The sequence below is a fragment of the Melampsora larici-populina genome (genome assembly GCF_000204055.1).
Source record: "Melampsora larici-populina 98AG31 unplaced genomic scaffold MELLAscaffold_20, whole genome shotgun sequence".
Classification (NCBI taxonomy): Eukaryota; Fungi; Basidiomycota; class Pucciniomycetes; order Pucciniales; family Melampsoraceae; genus Melampsora; species Melampsora laricis-populina.
Window position 1 is genome coordinate 564,190 of NW_006768784.1, and position 22,369 is coordinate 586,558.

Sequence of the window (22,369 nt, forward strand, 5' to 3'; positions counted from 1 at the left end):
AATGAGATTGGTGCTTCTAGGTGCATTATATTTGACATTGTGGCAATTAAAACTCTTTCCCTTCCCTGTTTGGGTCCCTTTGCCATTGTGCTGAGCCTCTCAGATCGACTTTTGTCACCACCAATCCCTCAAATCCTTTTGTTTGGACCCTTTTGGCCGGCCCGAGAGCACATTGAGAAGGCCAAAATACCGCAGATCCGGTCCTCAGAGCGGTCTCGGTACGGGGTCCAATGGCCGGTTCCTGAACTTTTCGCTAAAATCACGATCAACACTCTCAAGTTCAACCTTCAACCTTTGGCTAATTTGATTTCGATTCGACTACACACTATACATAAACTCAACTTACAATATTCCCTCACGATCGATCAACCAAACTCGAGATGAAAGACTAAGAAAGAAATTCACAAACACCAGAAAATTGAAAAAGGACCGATCGAAAGAAGATGGATGAATTAAAAGTGATTCCAATCTTTCCATTCGATGCAAGTTCGATTCATTTCTTAGATATTATCTTACCACCTTTACTTTTATATCTCTCGATCCTCATATACGATCTAGAACATCAACCAAAACCAACTCATTCAAATCGATCACACTTATTTTTCAATCAAACTCATCATGCTCGTTTCTTACCTCATTCATCTCAACATCAATTTAATTATACTTTACTTCAATTCGGTTTAGATTTAGATCAACTTGAATCACATCAATTAAACTTGCCTTTTAAATTATTCAAATTTATCAAATCCACTTCAAAACTATCAAGTCGATTTCTTTCTTTTTTACCCATTACTTCAATTCATCCTAAAGATTATCTTTATGAATTAACACCTCAATCAGATCCTAAACAAGAAGCTAAACTTTCACCTCAATCCATCAAATCATCATTACTCAATGAACTACGTGATCATCATCAGATTGATGTGGAGAACACTATTGGATCAGTTTATGTAATCACCATGCCTAGTTATCTTGGCTATGAAGCTATGAACCCTTTGAGCATTTACTTTTGTTATTCACCCATCGATCAAGTTAAATCTCAGCTCGATGGAAAACCTACTCATCCAGCTCTATCAATTGTGGTTCTAGAAGTTCATAATACATTCTCAGAGCGTCATCTTTACGTACTCCAAGTAGGAGTTGATGAGGCCAATAAGCCACAATCTGGGTTTGTCATCACTTCTCTCTCTCATAGCTCCCCGAGCTGTTTTTAGTTGAACGAGTCTCTCACTCATTTTGTCATTTGACCTACAGATACCAACATCAATGGGATATTCCACGTGCCTTTCATGTATCGCCTTTTAATGACCGTTCTGGGACTTATCAAGTCTGTCTCTCCGATCCATTCAGTCTTGATTTAAGTGAACCAAGTCTCAAGATCAAAATCACACTCTTCACCAACGCTGGTGAAAAGAAGCTCTTTGCTTCTTTAGCTGGCTCATCCCGACCACTCACCACGTCAAATTTAATTTCCGCCTTACTCTCATACCCTTTCACCCTTTTACTTACCAGTCTTCGGATCCTTTATCAATCACATTTCTTACATTATGGAAAACCTCGTTTGGATGTGTATCCTCGACCAGAACCTTATTCTGATTCGACACCTAATGGACCTAATCCAGTTGAAAAGGGAGGAAAAGTAGGAGGTGTAGGATGGCAACGTCCTGATTGGTTATCAAATTTGGCAAGGAGAAGAGTGATTAAATATTTAAAGGTTCGAGTGGAAGAATTGGCAAATGAAAGTGATCGGTCTGTTGAATACCAGCAAAAATCTGAACGTCAATCTGGTCATGAATTGAATGAAGATGAAGATGACTATGATTATGATATTCCAGTGGTATCGACTCCAATCTCTATTACCCTTCGACCAATCGACTCACTCGAAGCTGAAACCACAATTCATCCATCTTCAAGTACCTTACCAGCTGAACACCTTGTAATCAATTACTCAAGTCCAAGGTTTTTTGTAGACTTGTTAACGTATCCTTCACCATCACTTGCATTACTTGTAGGAGGTCAAACAGAAGGACGTTGGAAAGTTTCATCTTCTGAACTTTTTTCACGTTTCTTTTCATCTAGTTTTGGACCCCAATTACCATTTTCAAATCAAAGAAAGTCTACACCAAGTATCTTTTCGAAATATATTTCATCGCTCAAACTTTTAAAACTTAAATGGTCATTATCATTTTTACCTAATTCATTAATCGAAAGCAAAGGTAGAACTTCATGGCTTAAACCTCCAAATTATTTACCCATTGATTTGAAAGGATATCAACCTGAATGTCTTGGGAATGGGTTTTTAGATCTTTTGGTGATTGGAGTTTCTTTTTTAGAAGATTTGATGGGATATTGGATTGGATGTAAAGTTTTGAAAGTTAGGTATGGAATCGGATTTGAACCTTGGAAAGATTGGTATAGAGCTATTTCTTGGAAGAAATCTGATGATAGGTTTAATGAAGTCGGTAGGATTGGAAGTTTGGTTAGAGGTAATGATGATTGAATTGATCAAGCGAATGTATTATGATCCAGCAATTTGTTTATTTTGAATGTAATTCTATAGATCAAAATTACAATAACTTTTGAGGTGGGGTTGAGGTTAAAAAAGTAATTTGTTATTTTCAGTTCATTTGGTTTGAAGATGTATTTGATTTTGATCAGTAATTGGTTTGAATTTTTTTGATATGTAAAGTATCTTTATCTTGCAACACCTATCAAAATCATGATGTCCCAAAAGAAGGCTACACACTCATAATGTCTAGAGAAGGGCCAATTCTAAAAGCACTTAGACCCACTATTGGTGTACCCCTCCATTATCCCAGTCCTTGCACCATCACCAGTCTTCTCTAGCTAAAGCCACATTTTGTCAAAAGGGCTTGGTCCATTGCTGTAAAGAAACACAGGAAAAGTGAGCCACATAGCATCAAATAGTGATGATGCTGTGGAAGTGACAATGGAAGGGGTAATACAGTCCATCTGTTCACAAATATCAACCACGCCTTGCAACATGAGCTGAGCCGTCTCCTTGACCTGACCTGACCGTATGTGATCAGCTCACAAATGTGCATTCACGCAGAAATCAAAATATAAAGTCAATATACCACAAAACAAAAGCAAGTGAGCAGGAGCTTCCTCATACAAGGTACCCTCTTATCAAGAAATAAGTGTGAAAAATTCAACATTATCAACAGATAATTGGGAAAAGTTAACAATCGAGCTCCGTCAAGTTAGGAAGTAGCTGAAATCAACTAGCGAAAGACTACGGCCATGACGTTATTTAAACTTTCATCTGAAGACCTGACCCTGGTACACTTAGCTGATTTTACCGATTTAGGTCATTGCTGCTGAATCAGAGTCAGTTTATTTGTTTTGCCTGTTTGCTCCTCTCAGAGTCGGCATGGAGCACTTCAATTAGCAAAGATCAACAAGATAATGTAGAGGGTTACTCTCTCTAGGTGGTCATGGCCGCCTATATTTTTCCCGCCCTCGCGCGATAAAAGAAGCGAGAGAGAAAAAGTTGCGAAACATTGACAAAACCGCAGTACATGTGGGTGGCCATATTTCGGCTCTGAGCAGCCCCATGGGGCTCTCCCCTTGTCTTACCTGTTTAGTGGACGTGTTTCCTTTGTACCCCTATAGATACTTCTCTGACAATGTGGAATGACGGGCGAGAAAAGAAAAAATGATTTAACGAACAAAAGAGGCTAAGAAAGATAAACTTTGCTAATGAACAGTACTGAAGGTGAAAAAAATATAACCGAGACTGATATGATTGATAGCTCTATACACCGTAATTGTAAACGGTATAATGTAAATTCTTTTGAATAATGAGGATGACTCAATTGTTTTGTGATTTCAAGATTAGTCTTTCTGAGAGGGAACAAAGGGGTGGAGTCTGAACAACTGAGAATGAAAAAAAAATGCGCGCTGGCTTGATTGCTCGGGGGATTTGAATGCTGAACTGGTTGTTGCTCTTTCTAGATGAGTTTGCCTTACCTTGTCCTTGTGCTGCGTTCAACCCTTTCCCAGCACCTATCCTCCTATGTTGACACCTTGTACCAACTTCAGATGGACATGGCTGATAACTCTCATAATTTATCGACCACTTCCTTTCGATGTTGATTAACATGCTGTTTGACCTGACGATCGGTGATTTTCCTCCAAATAGGCAGTGCAATCTACCATACCCAAACAAAAGTATCATTTTCCAAACATTGTTCCACTTTAGGCTATGTTTGCCTCAAGCGCCAGAATATCAGAATTCACGAGAAGAGAAATTGGACGAACCGTGCCTGCAAAAGCAAAGATTGGATCAAGGATGTAGTTCGAGATCGGAGCAGCACCCCTCATGGTACAGCGAAACAGATGACCGATCGGATCTGATGTAATGAAACAATGTCCTTTCTCTAGGCCTTTTCACCAAGAAGAAGAATCATCCGAATCACATAAGATGCCGATTTTCAGGAAGATAGAGCCGAACAAACAAGAAAAGGTACGAACCGTGTACCAATCGTTTTGCACACTCGTCTGTTGTCAGTCCCTCGTCGGGTCCTTCGAGAATCTTGGTAAGCTCGGGTTTGGTTTGCTGTTCGATCTCAAAGCCAGGTGAGTACATCGTCGCAGGAAAGTAACAATGCACTCGGATTCGATAGAGTTGCAACTCTGATCTGAGGCATTCAGCTAGACCACGGAGCGCATGCTTCATAGGGGCATACGCTGAGTAACCCGGCAGACCCATCAAGCCAAGTACCGAGGAGGTGAAGACAATCCGGCCTTCTACTCCTTGTTTAGCCATTCGTGTTGCGGCTGCCTTAAATTGTCGAGGGAGAAACAGTGCTGTCAGTTTCTTCCTAATCGGCTCACTAGCCAGCTCGGACTTACACGGGCAGTCCAGGCAGCGGTCCAGTAGTTCATATCGACGCTCGCTTTCAAGTCTTCAGGTGAAAGTTTAATAAAGTAGCCACCGACTGCACCACCAGCGCAAGCGAATATCACATCGGGAACCCGGCCCTCAAAGGGACGTGCAGCGGCATCCAAAGCTGCTTCGGAAGCCTCAGGAGAAGTGAGATCGAAGGAGAGTGCCTGAAAGACCTGGTTGGGGTGTTGCCGATTCGTCTTGAGGATCGGGACAAATGTGAGAGGCAGTTGAGATGAGTAAGACGAAGCTTGAATGAACAGGGTGCTCACTCACTTCGATCACTGCAAGAGCTTCGTCCAGTTTCTTTTGACTACGAGATACGATGGTAACATGAGAACCTTTGCGAGCCAACAGACATGCCAAAGAAAGCCCTAATCCTTGAGAACCCCCGCCGATGTAGCAGTGCTGTGGGTACGGGCCGGCAGAACCGTAGAATGTCAGAACTGTAGGATCTGAACTATATGTAGATTCATGGTAGTCTTACTTTGGCATGAGCATCAAAGTCTTTACGAAGCCATTGGACCATAGCTATTGTGCTAAAGGCAAGAAGTGCGATAGTGACAGAGAAGGAAGAAGTTAAAACCTCGAACATGGTGATAGTCAGCGTGCGAGAAGCGTTTACAGCTCCTCGGCTCTGACTTTTTTCGATACGTACAAAATATCTGGACTCCGGATAGCTTACACGTATCGAAAGCTGACGTCCGGTAGTAACTCGTGCCGAGGTCCGGCAATACTCAGCATCAAGCTCGTCTCCAGAAATTGAAGTCTTCATTTTTAAACAATCAGCTTTATGAGACCTCATCAGAACCGCAGATGAATCATGATTGGTCTTATTCCATACCTCACTTCATAGCACCCACCCATCTTATCGCTCTACAATCACAGTGCATCATTCATACACATGTCGTCCTTCGCCGATAAACACCCTCATCGTCTACGTTCAGTCTACAAGGCTCGCAGTCACCCGTGATAAAGCCAGTTAGTCGACTTGGTAGCGCCGCCCAAAAACCCATCTGAACCAATGACAAACAATTGTTGCGTTCACTGCAAGCGTTGACACAAGCTGCGGCCATACCACCTTTGACCAATGTCCACTTCTTGTTGAATGTGTCGCTGGACTGAACAACCAGTTTCAAGTCTCTCTTAATGAGACTTGAGTCGACGCACATACGAATGGCGTCGGGTATGGAACGGTCCTGTTTGTTTGTCCGACATGCCCCTTTCTTTGATGAGCATCGTAAGTTTGGATTGGATATAAATATTCCTTGGACTTTGGTTAGCATAAAGCACCCCGCACAGATCTTTTGACTTTCGAAACCAAAGCATATGAAAATACTCCGGAAGAAATTTGCCTTGCACTTAAACGAGACATTCTTCTGCAAGTGATTCTTGAGTGGTCTAAAGTTTTGAATGCTTGAATTTGATCAGTAAACAAATCGATGTTAGTTGCGGTGAATCAGTAGTTTCAGCTGTGGTTGCCTCAGTTAGCTCTACATCGAGAATCTCGATATATGTCTGCTCTTACTTTGTGTCTAACCGTTGTAATTCCTTCCGCTTCATCGACCCATAGTCTTTTTCTTTGACACCGGAGCATCTCAAATATCTCTCAGGTGAACGAGCTCCCATCTGGTTCTACGCGAGTCAGCCATGTCATCTCCTATTTCATTGACATCCAACATCGCCTCTACAAACCCTTCCGTCAATCAAAAGACCTCAGATCTAGATGTGCTTATAATCGGTGCAGTTTAGTCCATTTTTTGACTTTTCTTGTCATGCTATCATCTAGCCAACACATGTTGGACTGACCCTATACATCTTGGAAACCTATCAAAATGCATTCAACACTTTCCAGGGACCAGCCGGTTTGATGGCTGCGGCGTGTCTGGCACGCTATGGAGTTCACAACATCAGAATCGTCGACAAGAGGATGACCCAGGTCTCTCTCGCGCTCATCATATACTCGACATCTTTCCATACTGACAACTGAACCTGCTCAAATCATCACCTTTAATAGATCTTCACAGGTCAAGCGGACGCTTTGAATTCGCGGTCTATTGAGGTAAGATGGATCACAGTTCATCTGATATATATGAATCTATCTTATCACAATTTTTTGTTTTATCATTTTGTCTAAATTGTTGTTGCTATCAGATCTTGCATGCCTTGGAAATGGGGACTCAAATAATGGAGGAATCAAACGAGTTAGGGGAAATTAGCTTTTGGGAACCGGATGATACCAGCCGGACTTTGACGCGGAAATGTAGAATCCCGGCGGTTGGTGAAAAAACTCTATACTTTTTTGATCAACTTACATTGGACTACCATATACTGAAGAAGAAAACGTATCACTTTCTAGACTGTTCCTGGGCTCTCAAGATACGTTCAACGTGGAATTCATCAAGGTCGAATAGAGCGAATCCTAATGGGAAAGATTGCGTCTTGGTCTAGTAGATTGGGTAAAACTGGAAAACCTCAAACTTACAAGCCTTCCATCTCTGTGGAGCGAGCTGTATGCCCAAGCTCTCTCGAATTACCTTCACCAACAGCTTCAGCTTTGTCTGATTCACCGGATGATCGAATTGTGGTTCAACTTCGTCATCTTACTGAAACGGAGGCTAAACCCGCACAATTCTCTCCACTGGCGACGGACGGACTGTTCCGCTCTAATGTTTTTGAGAAAGATGAGCTAGATGCTGCTCCAAAGGGTCTACCGGAGAAGGAGGTATTAGAGGAGGTGCGCTGTAGATATGTTATCGGAACAGATGGTGCTAGAAGCTGGACACGAAGCGCGGTTGGCTACAGGCTTGAAGGCGAAAGTTCTAATTACTTTTGGGGGGTTATGGATGGAATACCTGCAACAGATTTGTAAGTTCATGGAGCTTCTAAATTTTTATCTTGAAATCCCATCGGATTAATAATCTTTTCTCTTGTAATACTTACTTCAAATGTAACAGTCCAGATATCAGACTACTTTGTTGCCTTCACTCCGCATCAAGTGGTTCGATGTTGATGATCCCTCGAGAGAACCATCTCGTCCGGTTATACGTACAGCTTCCGCAACCACCCAAGGGCCAACGACCAAATCGGAGCGACATCACTCCCGAAAAACTCCTGAAGATGGCAAATACCATCTTGGCGCCATATACTATCAATATCCCAAAGGTCGAATGGGTCTGTGATTTCTTCAGGGTGAAGTTAATTTCCATCCTATTTCTCATCAGACTTCTTCTTTTCTTTCAGTACACCTGCTATGAAGTTGGCCAACGTCTCGTCAATAAATATTCGTGGGCGGATAGAATTTTTCTTGGAGGTGATGCTTGCCATACTCACTCCCCCAAGCTAGCTCAAGGCATGAAGTAAGTTTGATCCTTTGAATCACTCAGTCAAACCGATATTCTTGATGACATTGGAAAATATATAGCATGTCGATGTCAGATACTTTCAATTTGACTTGGAAGTTAGCTCATGTGTTACAAGGAAAAGCTCACCCTGATATATTGAAGACATATGAATCCGAAAGAGCGCCACTCGGAGCTGAATTGATTGAGGTTGACCGCAAGGTGATCTTCAATTTCCTTTCAATTTCATTATTTTGCTCCAAAAGTTCGATAAATACTCATGTGATTCGATCGAGAAACTCTCAGCTTTCAGGCCTCTTTTCAGGTAGACCAGCTTTAGCTGATTCATCTGGTATCTCACTCCCGGAGTTTCGAGAAACCATGAGGAAAGGGAATGAATTTGGAACAGGAATCTTTATTGACTATCCTTCAAGTGAGCTGGTGGTTAAGAAATCGGATCCGAATTCGAAAATTCATAACAAACAGGAATTGGCAAAAAGTGTGGTTGTTGGGCCCCGTCTTGCTAGTCAACAAGTTGTTTGCCTAGCAGATGCCAAGCCTTATCATCTCTCGGATCTTATTCCTGCAGATGGAAAGTGGAAGCTATTGATTTTCGGAGGTGATATCGCTAAAGACTTGGGATGTAAAGAACGTTTAGATCGGTTGGCTCGATTCTTGGGAGAAAGTCAAGAAAGTCCTATCAAGAAGTATACACCATGTGGTGAAGAATCAGATTGGATCATAGATTGTATCACTATATTGGCTTCTTCTAGAGTATTGATTGAGCCAGATGACTTCCACGATGTCTTAAGGCCTTTAAAAGGGAAGTACGGCTTTCGATCATACCAGAAAATGTGCGTAAATGTCATTCTGCATTTTCTAAGCCTTCATGACTCACTTGGTCTGTTTCTAGTTTCACGGATGATGAAAGCTATCATCAGGGACATGGTCACGCTTATGAAAAGTATGGAATTGATTCGAAAATCGGATGCGTGCTGGTAGTCAGACCTGATCAACACGTCTCTTTGATCACCGGGATTGATGATCATGCAGGAATCGGTGAGTTCTCACAACCCAGTTTTACTTATTCTGAACTTTGATTGTCTAACTTGATTTGTATATGGATTTCACAGCGGCATTTTTCGATCAGTTTATGCTCTTACCTACCATTCCTTAGATTTTGATCATCTTGAAGCTCAATGGACTTTTATCTTGAAGAAGTTTTTTTGATCTATGCTGATGAATGGACTTCCTCCGAGTCCAAGGACATCTTATCATGTGTTTTCATCACCAAGTTGTTGTTGTTGTCCTTTTCAACATCTTCACATGTAGGCTTGTAATTATTTCAGAGTATTGGAAATTGAACACGAATCACGAAATCATCTTGACTGAACTCTTGTCAAAAAAAACCCGAGAAGGGACGCATTTGTTGGTCACATGTGATTTGCGCTTTGTTATCTCTCACTGGACAATTGTAGTCCTCCCCCAAGGTTTGAGACTCTTCAATGAATTTTCCCATGTTTCTCCTAATTACTCTTGCCGTGTCTTAGCTTCCTGCGACTTCATACTTGGTGACAACCACTGGTCCTCCGAATCTCCAGGTATATCGATACCTCTTCAATTACCTCCATCAAATTCCCCACCCCTCAACTACACAAGTGACTTGAATGAAAAACATTATTGATCAGGATATCTGCGTCAGAGGCTGGGTGAAGTATTTTGCTGTGGCAGGGTTGATTCTACGACTATGAAGCTTGCCTTTATCAGAAGCTCTTACCTCTGAGTGCAATAAAAAGGGTGCCTTGCTAGGAGACTTGATAGTATGAAAAATCTATCTTAGCACAAAAGATCTAGACTTCTGACCTCATTTCAAATCACTTTTGTTTCTACATAAGATTATAATCATCTACAAATACCCAGATCAAACCATGAGGTATGGAAGATTTCCGGCATAAGATATAATGCGCAAGCGGCATAATTGGAGCTCTTAGACAGAGTCAAATCAAGATTGAGATCCAAAACAAAACCGACTGAAGCCAAAAAGCCTCAGGTCTTTGTGGTTTAGATACCAAGCCTCAGCTAGACTGCAGTCTACCCCTTCAAGACTTGTAAGCTGGCAATCTTTAAAACATGTGAGGAAATATAAGCTTAACTAAGCCACTCTCGCGCGGCTGCGACGGCGCCCCTCGAAAAATACTAGGTTCTAGAATGACATAATATCCTTGTAAAATATCTTCACGCAATGTGCAAAACAAGGAAGGATGATATTTTCATATGTGCCTATCGCATTGATATGATTGTCATATTTGCTTCTTGAATCCCATTGAGATCTTGGTGCTTTACTAGTGACTCCGGACCCGGTTGTGGTTGTGGATGGTACATAATTGGACTGCGTCGGATTTGGAAAGGAGTCTTTCAGCTTTTTTCACTGGTTCAGCATTAATGAAGCTTGATGAAGTTTAATTTAGTGAAATGAGTTGACTTTAAGTAGATTTGTACCCTGTTAAGTAGCATATTAAGTACCATCTTTAGAGGTTAAAACCTTGACCAGACTTTTCTTTTTGCAAACTTTGACTAATCAGCTTGAATTCCCAACACTTCTCATCTTCAACTTCACTTTAATCATCATGGCTCACAATCATCCACTCCATGGACTACCAGGTCTACCAGCTCATGCTCTCATTACTCCTTCTAAATTACAAGCTAAACTATCTGGTCCTATCGTAGGTCAATCTACATAGCCTGACATTCAAACTCACAAACTTATCTTTTGGTTTGTGTATACGCAGGCCGAATACGTTGTCGATGGTCTGGCAAAAGATATCAAAGAACAATCTCAAAGAGGGAATTATCGATGGGTTCATAACATCACCAATCCTAATCGGCACGATATCCTTGGAGTGGTTCGTCTTGATCATCATCTCTTACATCTTGAGTTTCTTGCTAACCACTGATTGATAGGTCTCAATATACACCGTTCAAGTCCCTGGCTCAGGCGATACTTTAAAACTTGAAGTAGCCCCTCATCCAACTCACACACAACATCAACCCGCTCATTACGCACAACCAACTGTAACCTGGAGAATGAATGTAGGTCTTGGTCACATGAACAAATTGTCATCTGTACCTAAACTAGCTCAAGCTGAATCAATAACATGAACTCATCTTGCTCACATTGTAACCTTTAGATCGGAACAACTTCCTCACCTGGTGCATTCCTTGATACATCTCGGGTCTTTACCAAAGGACGTGCAGCTCAATCCAAAACTATTGTTGATTTGGGTACTATCAAACGATTCACGGATATCCTCGAGCAGACTAAGGTAAATCTACAATCCATCACTCAATCAGCAGAGGACAAAACTTGATTGCGATCTCACTCTTTGTAGGATGTCTTAGTGTTGACTATCTATGTTCGCAACGTGCAAGATCCCGATATCAGTGGCCTACTGAAAGAACGACGTGAACATCGTCATCTGGTCTCAAATCTTGGAACCCTCCTCGGCATTCATTCTCGGTTGTTTAATGACCCTTGTCTAGAGACCGTCAGATTTGTATTTCCTCAGAGGTCTGGTCGTAGGAAGTATTTGTATGCTCTGGAAACAGTTCTTCGGTCTGTCAAGTATTTTGCAAACTGTAAGTCTTGCTGGAAGATACATAGATTTACGTTTGACAGTTTGAAACTGACCTCTTTGTTGATCATCTTACCTATTGATCTCACTTTTTAGTGCTGGACTCTCAATTTGCAGAAACTAATTGTAACAGCAGCGATTATTCACCGAGCAAGCCCAAGAAAGCAAAGCTAGACCATCCTTCACCTTCACCCTCATCACAGGCATTGGAGCCGTTGACTTCCACAGCTCTTGGTACGTCCAGATTGGTACCATTGTCATTATCATGACATGCGGTCATACTCACACAATCTGAATTATCCAGTCCACCTAGATCCCTCTCTTGATCCCACAATCGAATCAGACGAATCAACGGACGGGGATTCACATGGTTGGTGGAATGGCGACTCGGACGATGAGGCGGATGATCCAGATCACGATCTCGAAGAGTATGAGATGGTTTGTGTCTTTTTTCAACTCTATCTGTTGTTTTTGAATCCTCGGTTCATGGCCCATCAGGCTAACCCTACCTTTCTCGGTCTTTTCTCAGCCCGCTGAGCGTTTCAAGGCCACAATTGTAGTCACTGACACACCGTTCGTCTCTCTTTGTCTCATTCGTACTTGAAAAGCACTGATGTCGTATTCATTACCTTTCGATCCTCCAGTTATCCAACATATCGAGCACTGTTGACATACATGTTTAGCGGGTCAGTTCAATTTGCATCATTGTTTATGCAGATTACCATGATGTACTTATGCGCTTGATACTGTAGATCCATACGTTTCGCACCACTTCGGTCGACATACGTAAATGAAAAGCGCGCTGCTCGAAAACGAGGGGAAGACTTTGAGAGTTGGAAATCATTTGTTGATAATCGTAGCACCTCAATCACGATGGCAGAATGTGATTTAATTCCGACTAGCCCTAAGAGCATGTATATCTTGGCTGATAGTAAGTGTTCAGGATAGAACCTCTCTAATTCCTTGCTTCGATCCTTTCTTTTGGCTCTTCCAACTATTTGGTATGTACTCCAGACACTGACACTCTTCAAATCTTGCCATTTTCTTTAGAACTCATCATGCCTGAATTACAAAAGTTATGCAGGCAACAGATCATCAAATCTTTAACACCTTCGAATATCTTCAATGAAATCAAAACCGATATGTGTGTTCAGTATACAGAACTACGAAGTGGTTATGCTAAATATTTACAAGAAAACTTAACAGCAGCTATGTCAAGTGATACGTTACAAGAGATTTTAATTTCGGCTCTAAGTCCAGCAGGAAGAGAAACGGCAGATTTGTTGAGAGATGTGTTTCAGAAACCACCTACACCTATACCTACTACTAGTGGTAGTCATGAAGCACCAGTTCTTGCTTCTCATATCATGGATCATCCTCATGATCATTGGGCTTTACATCATGATTCTGGATTCGATATGGGAGGTCTTGATGGTGAAGATGATAATGATTTGTTTTCGGATGATGCTGATTCACTTGATTATGTGTAAAAAAAAGATCTGATTGATTTTTTTTTCAATTTAATTTGATTTGATTTTTCCCAAAAAAACATAAGAAGAAGCATAAGAAGCATTTCCATTTCTTACAACAACAAAAAATCATTTCATGATTTCTTTTTTTGTTTCCCCCTTTTTTTTACATATTTTGGGTTCTTTCTTTTGTTGGTTTTGTTGTATTTTGTTTTCTTTTCTAAGGTTTATATGAATTCATGTCTTTTGAATGTAAACCAAAAAAAAATACATTTACTATTTTTTTTCTTCAGTAATTGATTCTTGATGATGTATCGATTTTTGGGTGAGATCGATGATTAATTTGGTTTGAGAATCAACTGATATTCTATAGATTTAACTTAACATGAGTCTTATAAGCTCAACACTGCTGATAGTGTGTTTGACCTTTTACTAAGGTTGTTATTTTGAAGCTTTGTCTCCCACAGTGTTGAGCTTGTTTACGTCAAATTCTTACATATAATGGTAAACAAGATGATAGTGTGATAAATGACAAAGAAAAAGAAAACCCAACATTTTTGACAAAAACCTCCAAAAAGATCTTTACAAATCTTAATAATGCTTTGATTTTATTTCTGACCTTATGAATCTTTGAATAAACCTTTCAAGAAGACACTATGAATATTGATCACAAATTCTTACCAAAGTGCTTCAATCTTTGATTCCTAAAGCCTATTTTAAAGATCTCCTGATTCTGATCATCAATGGCTCTCAAACCTGTTGATTTGAATCATACCACCTTTATCTAGAGATCCCTGTAGTGTAAGAGACCTCAACAACACAATGGCTGTTGATAAGTTGGTTTTGAAGGTGTGTGCTCAGGTAATGATGATCAACAATGAAATTTACAAGGACAGTCCAGCTTGGCTGGTGAATGGATTAGTAAGCAAGGTGGAGAGTGGTGAGGAGCTTGGTGGCACTACTCCAGCGGCAGATGAAGGAGATTCCTGTGACAAATAGTTGACTGGCAAATCAGCACAAGGCTTAAGGCAACTGACCAAATCTGCTGCCTTGTCTGCCATAACTGGTACCTGGAATTGCTTTCCAGAAGTTACTTGAAAGTTGCCAACTGGTTGTATCGAAAGAATAAGGGTCAAGCATGCAGAATTCAAAGTTGAGAATGCCAAAGGGGAGGTACAATCCAAACAATTACATGTGACATACACACAAATCAAACCACATGATTTGATTGAATGAAATGTGGACAGATAGGCTGATCTTTCTCAAATCTACTTTGTTGTTACATAGCTCCCATTGATCTTGACTTGAGCAATTTCAATCTATAAAAATCAAGGCTAGACCTTGAGCCACGTAAAATTAGATCTAGGCAAAGTGTTTGGCAAAGGTTTGTGTTGTTTTTTTCCTAAAATCAGACTTCTGCAGTACTTGTTCTGATCTTTGATGGTTTTATTAGGACAAAGTTATGTGGCTTTATCCAGAGGGATCTCATTGGAAGGATTACAGATGTTAAGATTTGAACCTCATAAAGTCATGGCACATCCAGAATTTATCAAATGGAGTAAGAGCCTGTTGGCCATCCATTGGGACCATCTTTTGTTTTACATTTTGTTTGTCTGATTCTGAAGTATCTTTCTTATCCAAGGTTTAGAAATATCATTTACCCTATTCTAGTGGTGGGTATCATAATTCTACCTTCTTTTTTCTTCTGTTTGAGTCTTATTCACACATTATTCAAGAAGTAAAATTTATCAAAATTTAGATGTAATTTCAAGAATCCTTCAACCAGTGACCGATGGCGGAACACAGCCGCAGGTTGAGCTTGATGAAGTTCTGATAGTGCAGACTTGTGATCTAAACCACTCTAGGCCTATGCGAACACCCATACCTTACTGTAGGATTACAGCCTTGGTAACCTGATCTTAGAAATGCAACAAATATCAAGGAAACATGTCATGTTCACCTATGTATGCGACCACCTTCATGGCTTCGGAGTAGGCCGTGATAACTCTTCTGAAAAATCATGTTGATCGTGAGCAAATCAGTTGTTATCTATCAGCTCGTAACTTTGAGCACATCCTTGCACACCCCCATTGATCAGATTCATAGCACCCCCAAATCCTGTCTATCCGCTGTGAGCAGCCCCCAGTTTTCAATGCCGACCATTCCCGAAATTTCCCCTGCCAGATGAACATCCGACAAATACCAAGCACAAGGGATGTTTTGATACAGCATCTAGATTTATAGTCATCAACGTGAACTCTCTTTATTTTGACCCTGTCCGTCTCCCAAGTTGTGTTCTGATTTGCACTCTTATCACACACTGATTCATTTAAAGTTATTGCACACGAATTCAAGCTAAACAGTTTAAATCTGTCAGTTTTCATATTGAGCCTCCTGAGCCTTCCTGGGAGTAAGTACTACTGTCGTTCTCGAAAAGCTTGTCCGAGTTTTCCCGCAAAACTCGAGCAATTTGGCGGGAAAACTTGGAGAAGCTTTTCGAGAACGACGTACTATGTACATCATATGATTCTCATGCATATGTCTGGTCCCAGCTTCGGCACTGGGCAGGGAGTCAGTTGAGTTAGCTGGATTGCCGCAATTTAGCCTTCTTTGATTCGTGCATGTTATATATTCACATCTCACCGTAAAAGAAAGTCTAACGTAGTCGAGCCATTCCCCCCCTGCAGGCTATATATTTGTTGAGGATTCGAACTCCCCCCTCGAAATCTGGAAATCTTTATATTCTCAAGTCACAAAACAAGAGCTTTCAAAAATGCATCTGGCCATCAACTTTTGTATCATTTTGGTTGGATTAGCGAGTAAGAACAGTTCAGATTTTGCAATCATTTTCAGCATTCGTCTGATTTTCAATTTTTGTATTACGCTCTTGATAGCTATCACCTCAAGTTCACCCCTCCCAATGTAAGCATGGCTACTCAAAGCCTTGTCCGTTCAATCAGAGTTACTAATCATCCTCTGCCGAATTTTGGGGATCAGCATACCGCACACCGAAGTAGGAAACTTGAGATCGCGAAGCTCCATTGCAATAGATAATCGGTTAGTCGGTTCCTGAACTGCAATATATGTAGTACTCATAGGCTCATCTTATTTCCATCTTCAGTGCTCTCACTCGAGCTTCTGTACGTTACGAGCGCAGGTCAGTCATAAAATTCTTCAATTGTGGCCTCGCGGATCTCAGAGCTGATTAACCTTCATTTTAGGCATAATTGGGGACTCTATTCGTTCCAGAAGTACGGCCTTCCATACACTCCAAAGAGCAAGGAAGGCAGTTAGAGATGATCTCGTGATATCAACTGTCAGACTTTATGATAAGAGCTTTCTTCTACTTTCTCTCTATCATTTTTTCAGTCCATTTGAACTTTTCTAAATCGAGAAGAAACTTCCACAATTAAAGACAAGCCCCTTGAAATTCGAATTAGTTTCTTAGCATTTTGATTTATTTACCAAAAAATCTTTGCTCATTGGAATTCAATCCATCACCAGGTCATTATTCAAAGTCCGATTGTATCAAAGCAATTGATCCATAATTAACAGGTTTTGAAAGTCTTGCACTAGATGCAATAATAGATGTGATGGTTTCTTCAGCAGACAATTTACCTAAACCTCATTTAAAGGTTATTGATTGACTGGCTGCATTACCCTGAATTTCTAAGATATGAGCATAACAAGATGTGTACAAAGTGATGCTGAAAATCTTGGTCTGCAAGGAAAAGTGTTGTTTATCAGTGAGGAAGACAGGAAAAAGCAAAAGATGACTTCAGTCTCAGACAACTTGATCCTTGGAGTCTCTGTGCCAGGAACTCATGACTAGTCCCAAGCCTCTCTGCAAGGTGTGTGGACATGGCCACACAGAGAGGGCTTGTGTTAAGCTAATTCCCCTATATAGTTTTTTTGTCAGCCAAACTATGAATATTCTTTTCTTTTCTACCTGCCAAAAGTGTCAGGGAACTGAGATCAGATCAGATCAGTACACAAGTGAGACAACAGAGTATGAGCAGATGATGGTTGAGCAATACAAAAGAGAAATTGGTGAGGAGACAAGAGATATGAGAGATAGGTACAGTATATATACTGCAATCTAATGATGCATATAATGAGCAATCTCTGATGGAAGTTATAAGCAATAGCCCTCAGTCCCTGTCAAGCCAGCCTTTCTGGTCTGATCCATATACAAAGTCATCTGCTAGGCCAGTCAAAATGAGGGCAAGTCCTGGATGAGATGATGAGTTAGTAACACCTGATCAGGGAGAAATGAGGCAATAGGATTGGACCAACATGATTGTTAGATCTGACAAAAAGAACAAAAAAACTATATTTGGAGAACTATATATGTGTACATAGGTAGCTTTGAGTACCGTAACTTGATAACTGATTTCAAGAGATCAGGCAGATTAGAACCACTCACTCTGTTTGTTTTGTCAGCTAGTGTGATGGAAAATGAGTCCTGAGTACAAGAATGAGCAAATCAGAAAGGTTCCCAATGCACTACTTTGTGTGTCAAAGTTTCATGATCAAGTGTTGGGGTGACAAGGCCTTTCACCTCTTTCAGATTGGAGTCTGAGTTGATAAATTTGGCAAACAGATTATTGATCTGGCTACATGTAGCATTTGCATTCAATCATCTCAAAGTTGCCGCAGTCCACCAAGAGTACTATTAATACATATTTCCCATTAAGAGCAACTGAATCCTTGACCACCCTCTTATCTTTGTTTATCACCTTCAGCATAGATAAGAACAAGATTGACAGGCTTATAGTACTAGCTTTAAAAGAACTTAAAAGGACAAAGAGTCTCAGCGAAGCCATATGAGCTTCAGGTTGCATTGTATGTATCACATATTTTCATGACACTACCAGCATAAAATGATTCCCCACAGAAACAATGATAACATTTGATGCATGAAATAATTGAACATTCTGATGTACTTTTAATGCTGAATATTGCTGATGTGATGCTGATTTAATGCTTCAATAATTTGTTGCTCTAAATGTAATGACTTTTCCCACTTGAAAGGTCTCATATCTTCATTTGGTGGCTGGCTTTGAAACTTTGTCTCTTCTTCTGATGGCTTGCTTTGGATCTTGTTCTCTTCACCTGATGGCTACCTTTGGGGTTCCATCTGGGCATCTGATCTTTGCAATAAGTGTTCTGTAGTGTCATCCTTCTAATTTATTCATATTGATTGAAAACAGCTGATTTGACAAAGGTTTGATAGACATCTTCCCAGAAATCTAAATGATCTTCAAGCTCAATTAGTTTTGTTTGAGCAGCAGACGGATGCTCATGAAAATCTGATAACAATGCTATTGAATATTCTCCCTTCCAATCATCAGAAGGAAACTCTCTTAGGTTAATGAGGATTTTAAAGAATATTCCTTCAATTTGTGAAGTACCACAAATTCAATCTTATAGATCAGAAAAATTTGTCATATGATTTTAATCTTGCGCAGAAGATCAAAGCATGGAAATACAAAACCCTAGACCCGGTCACCATCTGATATAAACTAACATGCAAAAACGGAGACAGGAGGAAAATTTTGAATAAGATTTTTTGGATGTCTTCATAACTTTTCTGCAGGAGGTGTGGATGTGTGGATGGACAAGTCTTCAAAGTGACTGTGCAGTGTGCAGTGTGCAGTGTGCATGCCTCATGCCTTTGTTTATACATGTAAATTAGGTCAAGTTTGTAATGTAAAGTGATATGTAATGTTTATGTGACAGGTGACTGTGAAAGATGACATTTTGACATTCAAGTGGTCATGAACGGTCAAGAGAGAGTTTCTTCAGCTTCTTCCAACTCTCACTTGATGACCTACTCTTTTAGATATCGACAACATCTCAGCTAACCTCACTCAATCTCAACAGCACAAACTCATTCAAAAACAACACACTATGGCTGATCAAGAAACCCAACTCAAACCTATCAGACCTTCAAGTCTAGATCAACATCCATCAGATTCATCCAATCAGATTCCATTAACTCCAAGTCGTCTTAGAAATCGCACAACAACTAATGATTCAGCTACTTCAGAACACTCTAATCCAAAAGAAACACCATCCAATCTCACTGTAGTTACCCCAGCCCCTCAACCCTTACCCACGAAGAAAGCCAAAACAGGTGGCAGGAAATCAACCAAAGCTTCTGCTGCTAATTCGAATGGAGCAAGAAGGTCTTCATTGAATTCAAAGAAAGAAAAACGGGAGCGAAAGGCTGCAGAGCAAGTCTTACAAACCACCGAATTGGATCCTTCTTCTCCAACATTTCAGCATCTAAACCCTTCGTCAGCCAAACCGGTTTCGAATAACGATGGCGACGCGCCTATTGAGGAGAATGCGGATCAAGAACAAAGTGGATCAGCGGTGACACGATGTGTATGCTGTGAGGATGGTAAGTTGATGATGATTCAGTTTTCTTAATCTTTCTATTGCATATCAGATGATTGAACATACGCTTTAATTGATTGAACAGATGAAGAAGCAAATGATGTGATCATGTTTCAATGTGACAAATGTTCAGTCTGGCAACACGGACCATGTGTTGGTCTCTATGCTGAATTCCCGGGTGATTACTTTTGTGAACTGTGTCGACCTGATTTACACATCACTGGGTAAGTTCCTACTGGATGTGATCGTTTTATATCCTGTTCCGTGACCTTTTATTGATTTTCTGACCACGCCGACTCTTACATTTTCACAATAGGCAATATCAGAAATCTTCACCTTCAAACGCAGCCCGCCCTAAGCGTTCACCATCTCTTACCTCAGCTCCAGCCACTGCTACAAATCGTCGTGAAAGGGTTCACACTGATGCAGCTTCCTTGGCAGCTTTCTTGACTGATGCAGGAGTCAAACCAGAAGACCAGGTTTCACTTGGAGGATTTGCTCTTCCTATATTCGCTCAAACCCGGCGTCAATCTAATATGCTTGTCGATCTCACCCCTACTCCTGGTATCAATAAAACGCCACATAAAGCTAGTCCATACGATGAAAAGACTGGTAAAAGAGCCAGTGGAAGTGAACGAAGTCCAAGTTTACCACAAGAGCATTTGGCCGCTGATCGCGAGTCTGTAACTAGTCCAGGGGATTTACCGACCAAAGAAGGACATAAATCGAAACGGAAACGTCAAGCTGAAGAACTAGAAGATATTAAGATAGATATGGAACCACAAGCTGAAGAAAAGACCAAACGACCTCGGATCAGTCCTAGTAGTTCAGTAGTATCTCCTGCTCTTTCCTTTTCGACATTAGGTCTCAGCAGACAACAAGCTTCTAGTGCTGCAGCACCGGTGACTGGCCCGACAAGCGCCAAAACTAAGCGATCCCGGAAAAACGAAGAAACGGACGAATCAAGTAAGTTTTTCCTGCTGAAACATGCTTTGGTCTAGCTTTAGTATTTCACATGAATTATTGGGCATCTTGGCTTACTTTCTCTTGTGAAATGGGTACTGCCAGCCGGAACTGTTAAAACAAAAGCCTCTAATCCTTTCTTGAACAAACAATCGACCAGTAATCCATCATATCAAGCCACAAGTGGATCTCAAACCACGACAAATCAAACAACCGGGTACCAAAAACGAGGATCACCAACAAAACGAACTCGAGAAGAATCACGTAAATCGAAATTAACCGAAGTAAGAGAACCAACCCCATCAGAATCAATAACCGGATGGGGATTACCGGATCATTTAGGATACTTATCATATTTATTACCAACTTCAACACCAGAACCTATTTGTTTAGAAGGAAAAAGTTTAGAAGCACCCACTAAAGTGAAATTTCCTGGTAAAAGAGTCACGATTGCAGATTTAAAGAAGAGATCAAAACATATTGTAGATTATTTACAAAAAGTTCAAATTGAGACTTGTGAAAGAGAAAAAAGAAGTGAATTAATTCAAAAAGCTTTAATAGGAAATGGTAATAGTAGTAGTAGCAATAGTAATAGGAGAAGTCCTGAAGATGAAGAGGATGGAAAATTTGATGGGATTTCTAGACCGGTTGTTAGTTCTAAAACATTAGAATTAATGGATGATCTAAGTAGAGAGGTATATCATTGGCAAGAAAAGTATAAACAATGAATCTTAAGAATTGAAGGTTTTTTCTCTCTCTCTTGATCTGGAATTTCTTGATTCTGGTTTTCAAATGTAAAGAATATACAAAAACGCAAATATTGTATTTTATGAGCAGATTTGATTCTTCTTGAATCCATCAATCTTTTGAAGTGTAATTTGTATCTCTAAAAGGATCTATGATAAGCTTTGATCTTGAAACATTTTTATTAGAAGCTCTGTAATCCTCATTTCACTCTGCATTTGATGTTGCAAGAGGTGTGAGCTCATGTGGAAGCTTATCAAGAGTGTAACAATGTGTCGTGTAAGCCAGCTAAGGTATCTTTCCTGGTTTGATCACTTTGCAGTTGAGTACACTATCTAATCCAAGAGTTTGTATCTTGAGGATTGATGACCGCATGGTCTGGTATGAAAACCCGAAGCCATGTTCTTGTTGGACTGGTAGAGCCCTATTTCTTGTCTGTTTCTGTCATACCAACAAAATATATGACTACTTCCTACCTGTGATGATCTGCCATAGAAACCATGACAGTATAAATTTTTTGGACAATTATGCCAGAAAATTTGAGAAAACAAACTACAGTCAAATCACCAAAGCTCGTCACAAATTTCCCGCCAATTTGCTCGAGTTTGGCGGGCAAAATTGGTCAAGCTTTTGTGAGTTGACTGTACATGAAACCTTGTGAATACCAATTTTAAAGAATTGAAATACTTATCTTGTTAAAGAAGAGTCTTGTATGGACATTGGTGGTAAAAGTCTACATAAACCACAAACCAGTGATCAATAACAAAATGTGTACAAAGCTCCATATGGCACTGGAAAGAGTTTGAAACATAGTTGGGTGGGTACATGGATTCACCTTCTTCGGTGAAGAATTTTGAGGCAAAGTTTCTTGAAAAGTATATGTTTTCTGAACCATTCTTCGTG

The 22,369-nt window shown here is 40.4% G+C and overlaps 7 protein-coding genes across 7 annotated transcripts; 6 read left to right on the forward strand and 1 right to left on the reverse strand.

Annotated features, from left to right (window-relative positions):
* Positions 1-298: 298 nt before the first annotated feature.
* On the forward strand, positions 299-1,128 carry MELLADRAFT_71956 (uncharacterized protein; the record flags this gene model as incomplete). The annotated part of the gene is made up of 1 exon (XM_007410365.1): positions 299-1,128. A coding segment is annotated over one exon (684 nt), but the record flags the coding sequence as incomplete, so codon positions are not given.
* A 2,691-nt stretch (positions 1,129-3,819) lies between these two features.
* MELLADRAFT_48499 (uncharacterized protein) lies at positions 3,820-5,532 on the reverse strand (the record flags this gene model as incomplete). The annotated part of the gene is made up of 6 exons (XM_007410485.1): positions 3,820-4,175; positions 4,285-4,409; positions 4,498-4,807; positions 4,879-5,112; positions 5,189-5,320; positions 5,400-5,532. The coding sequence occupies 6 exons, from the start codon at positions 5,505-5,507 to the stop codon at positions 4,086-4,088; spliced, it is 999 nt and encodes a 332-aa protein (XP_007410547.1).
* Positions 5,533-6,562: 1,030 nt separating this feature from the next.
* Positions 6,563-9,353, forward strand: MELLADRAFT_36236 (uncharacterized protein; the record flags this gene model as incomplete). The annotated part of the gene is made up of 10 exons (XM_007410366.1): positions 6,563-6,658; positions 6,768-6,851; positions 6,930-6,974; positions 7,067-7,189; positions 7,272-7,780; positions 7,870-8,086; positions 8,156-8,271; positions 8,337-8,475; positions 8,560-9,107; positions 9,167-9,353. 10 exons carry the CDS (start codon positions 6,563-6,565, stop codon positions 9,351-9,353), a joined length of 2,064 nt encoding a protein of 687 aa, XP_007410428.1.
* A 1,527-nt stretch (positions 9,354-10,880) lies between these two features.
* MELLADRAFT_116589 (uncharacterized protein) lies at positions 10,881-13,671 on the forward strand (the record flags this gene model as incomplete). The annotated part of the gene is made up of 11 exons (XM_007410367.1): positions 10,881-10,976; positions 11,043-11,156; positions 11,215-11,343; positions 11,442-11,576; positions 11,643-11,889; positions 11,982-12,119; positions 12,190-12,323; positions 12,415-12,458; positions 12,530-12,571; positions 12,638-12,816; positions 12,936-13,671. 11 exons carry the CDS (start codon positions 10,881-10,883, stop codon positions 13,373-13,375), a joined length of 1,698 nt encoding a protein of 565 aa, XP_007410429.1.
* A 1,123-nt stretch (positions 13,672-14,794) lies between these two features.
* MELLADRAFT_87345 (uncharacterized protein) lies at positions 14,795-14,971 on the forward strand (the record flags this gene model as incomplete). The annotated part of the gene is made up of 1 exon (XM_007410368.1): positions 14,795-14,971. One exon carries the CDS (start codon positions 14,795-14,797, stop codon positions 14,969-14,971), a length of 177 nt encoding a protein of 58 aa, XP_007410430.1.
* Positions 14,972-16,127: 1,156 nt separating this feature from the next.
* Positions 16,128-16,648, forward strand: MELLADRAFT_106871 (uncharacterized protein; the record flags this gene model as incomplete). Its single annotated transcript, XM_007410369.1, has 4 exons — positions 16,128-16,276; positions 16,352-16,411; positions 16,476-16,511; positions 16,576-16,648. 4 exons carry the CDS (start codon positions 16,128-16,130, stop codon positions 16,646-16,648), a joined length of 318 nt encoding a protein of 105 aa, XP_007410431.1.
* A 2,619-nt stretch (positions 16,649-19,267) lies between these two features.
* MELLADRAFT_106872 (uncharacterized protein) lies at positions 19,268-21,450 on the forward strand (the record flags this gene model as incomplete). Its single annotated transcript, XM_007410370.1, has 4 exons — positions 19,268-19,763; positions 19,845-19,983; positions 20,076-20,725; positions 20,828-21,450. The coding sequence occupies 4 exons, from the start codon at positions 19,268-19,270 to the stop codon at positions 21,448-21,450; spliced, it is 1,908 nt and encodes a 635-aa protein (XP_007410432.1).
* Between the last annotated feature and the right edge of the window lie 919 nt (positions 21,451-22,369).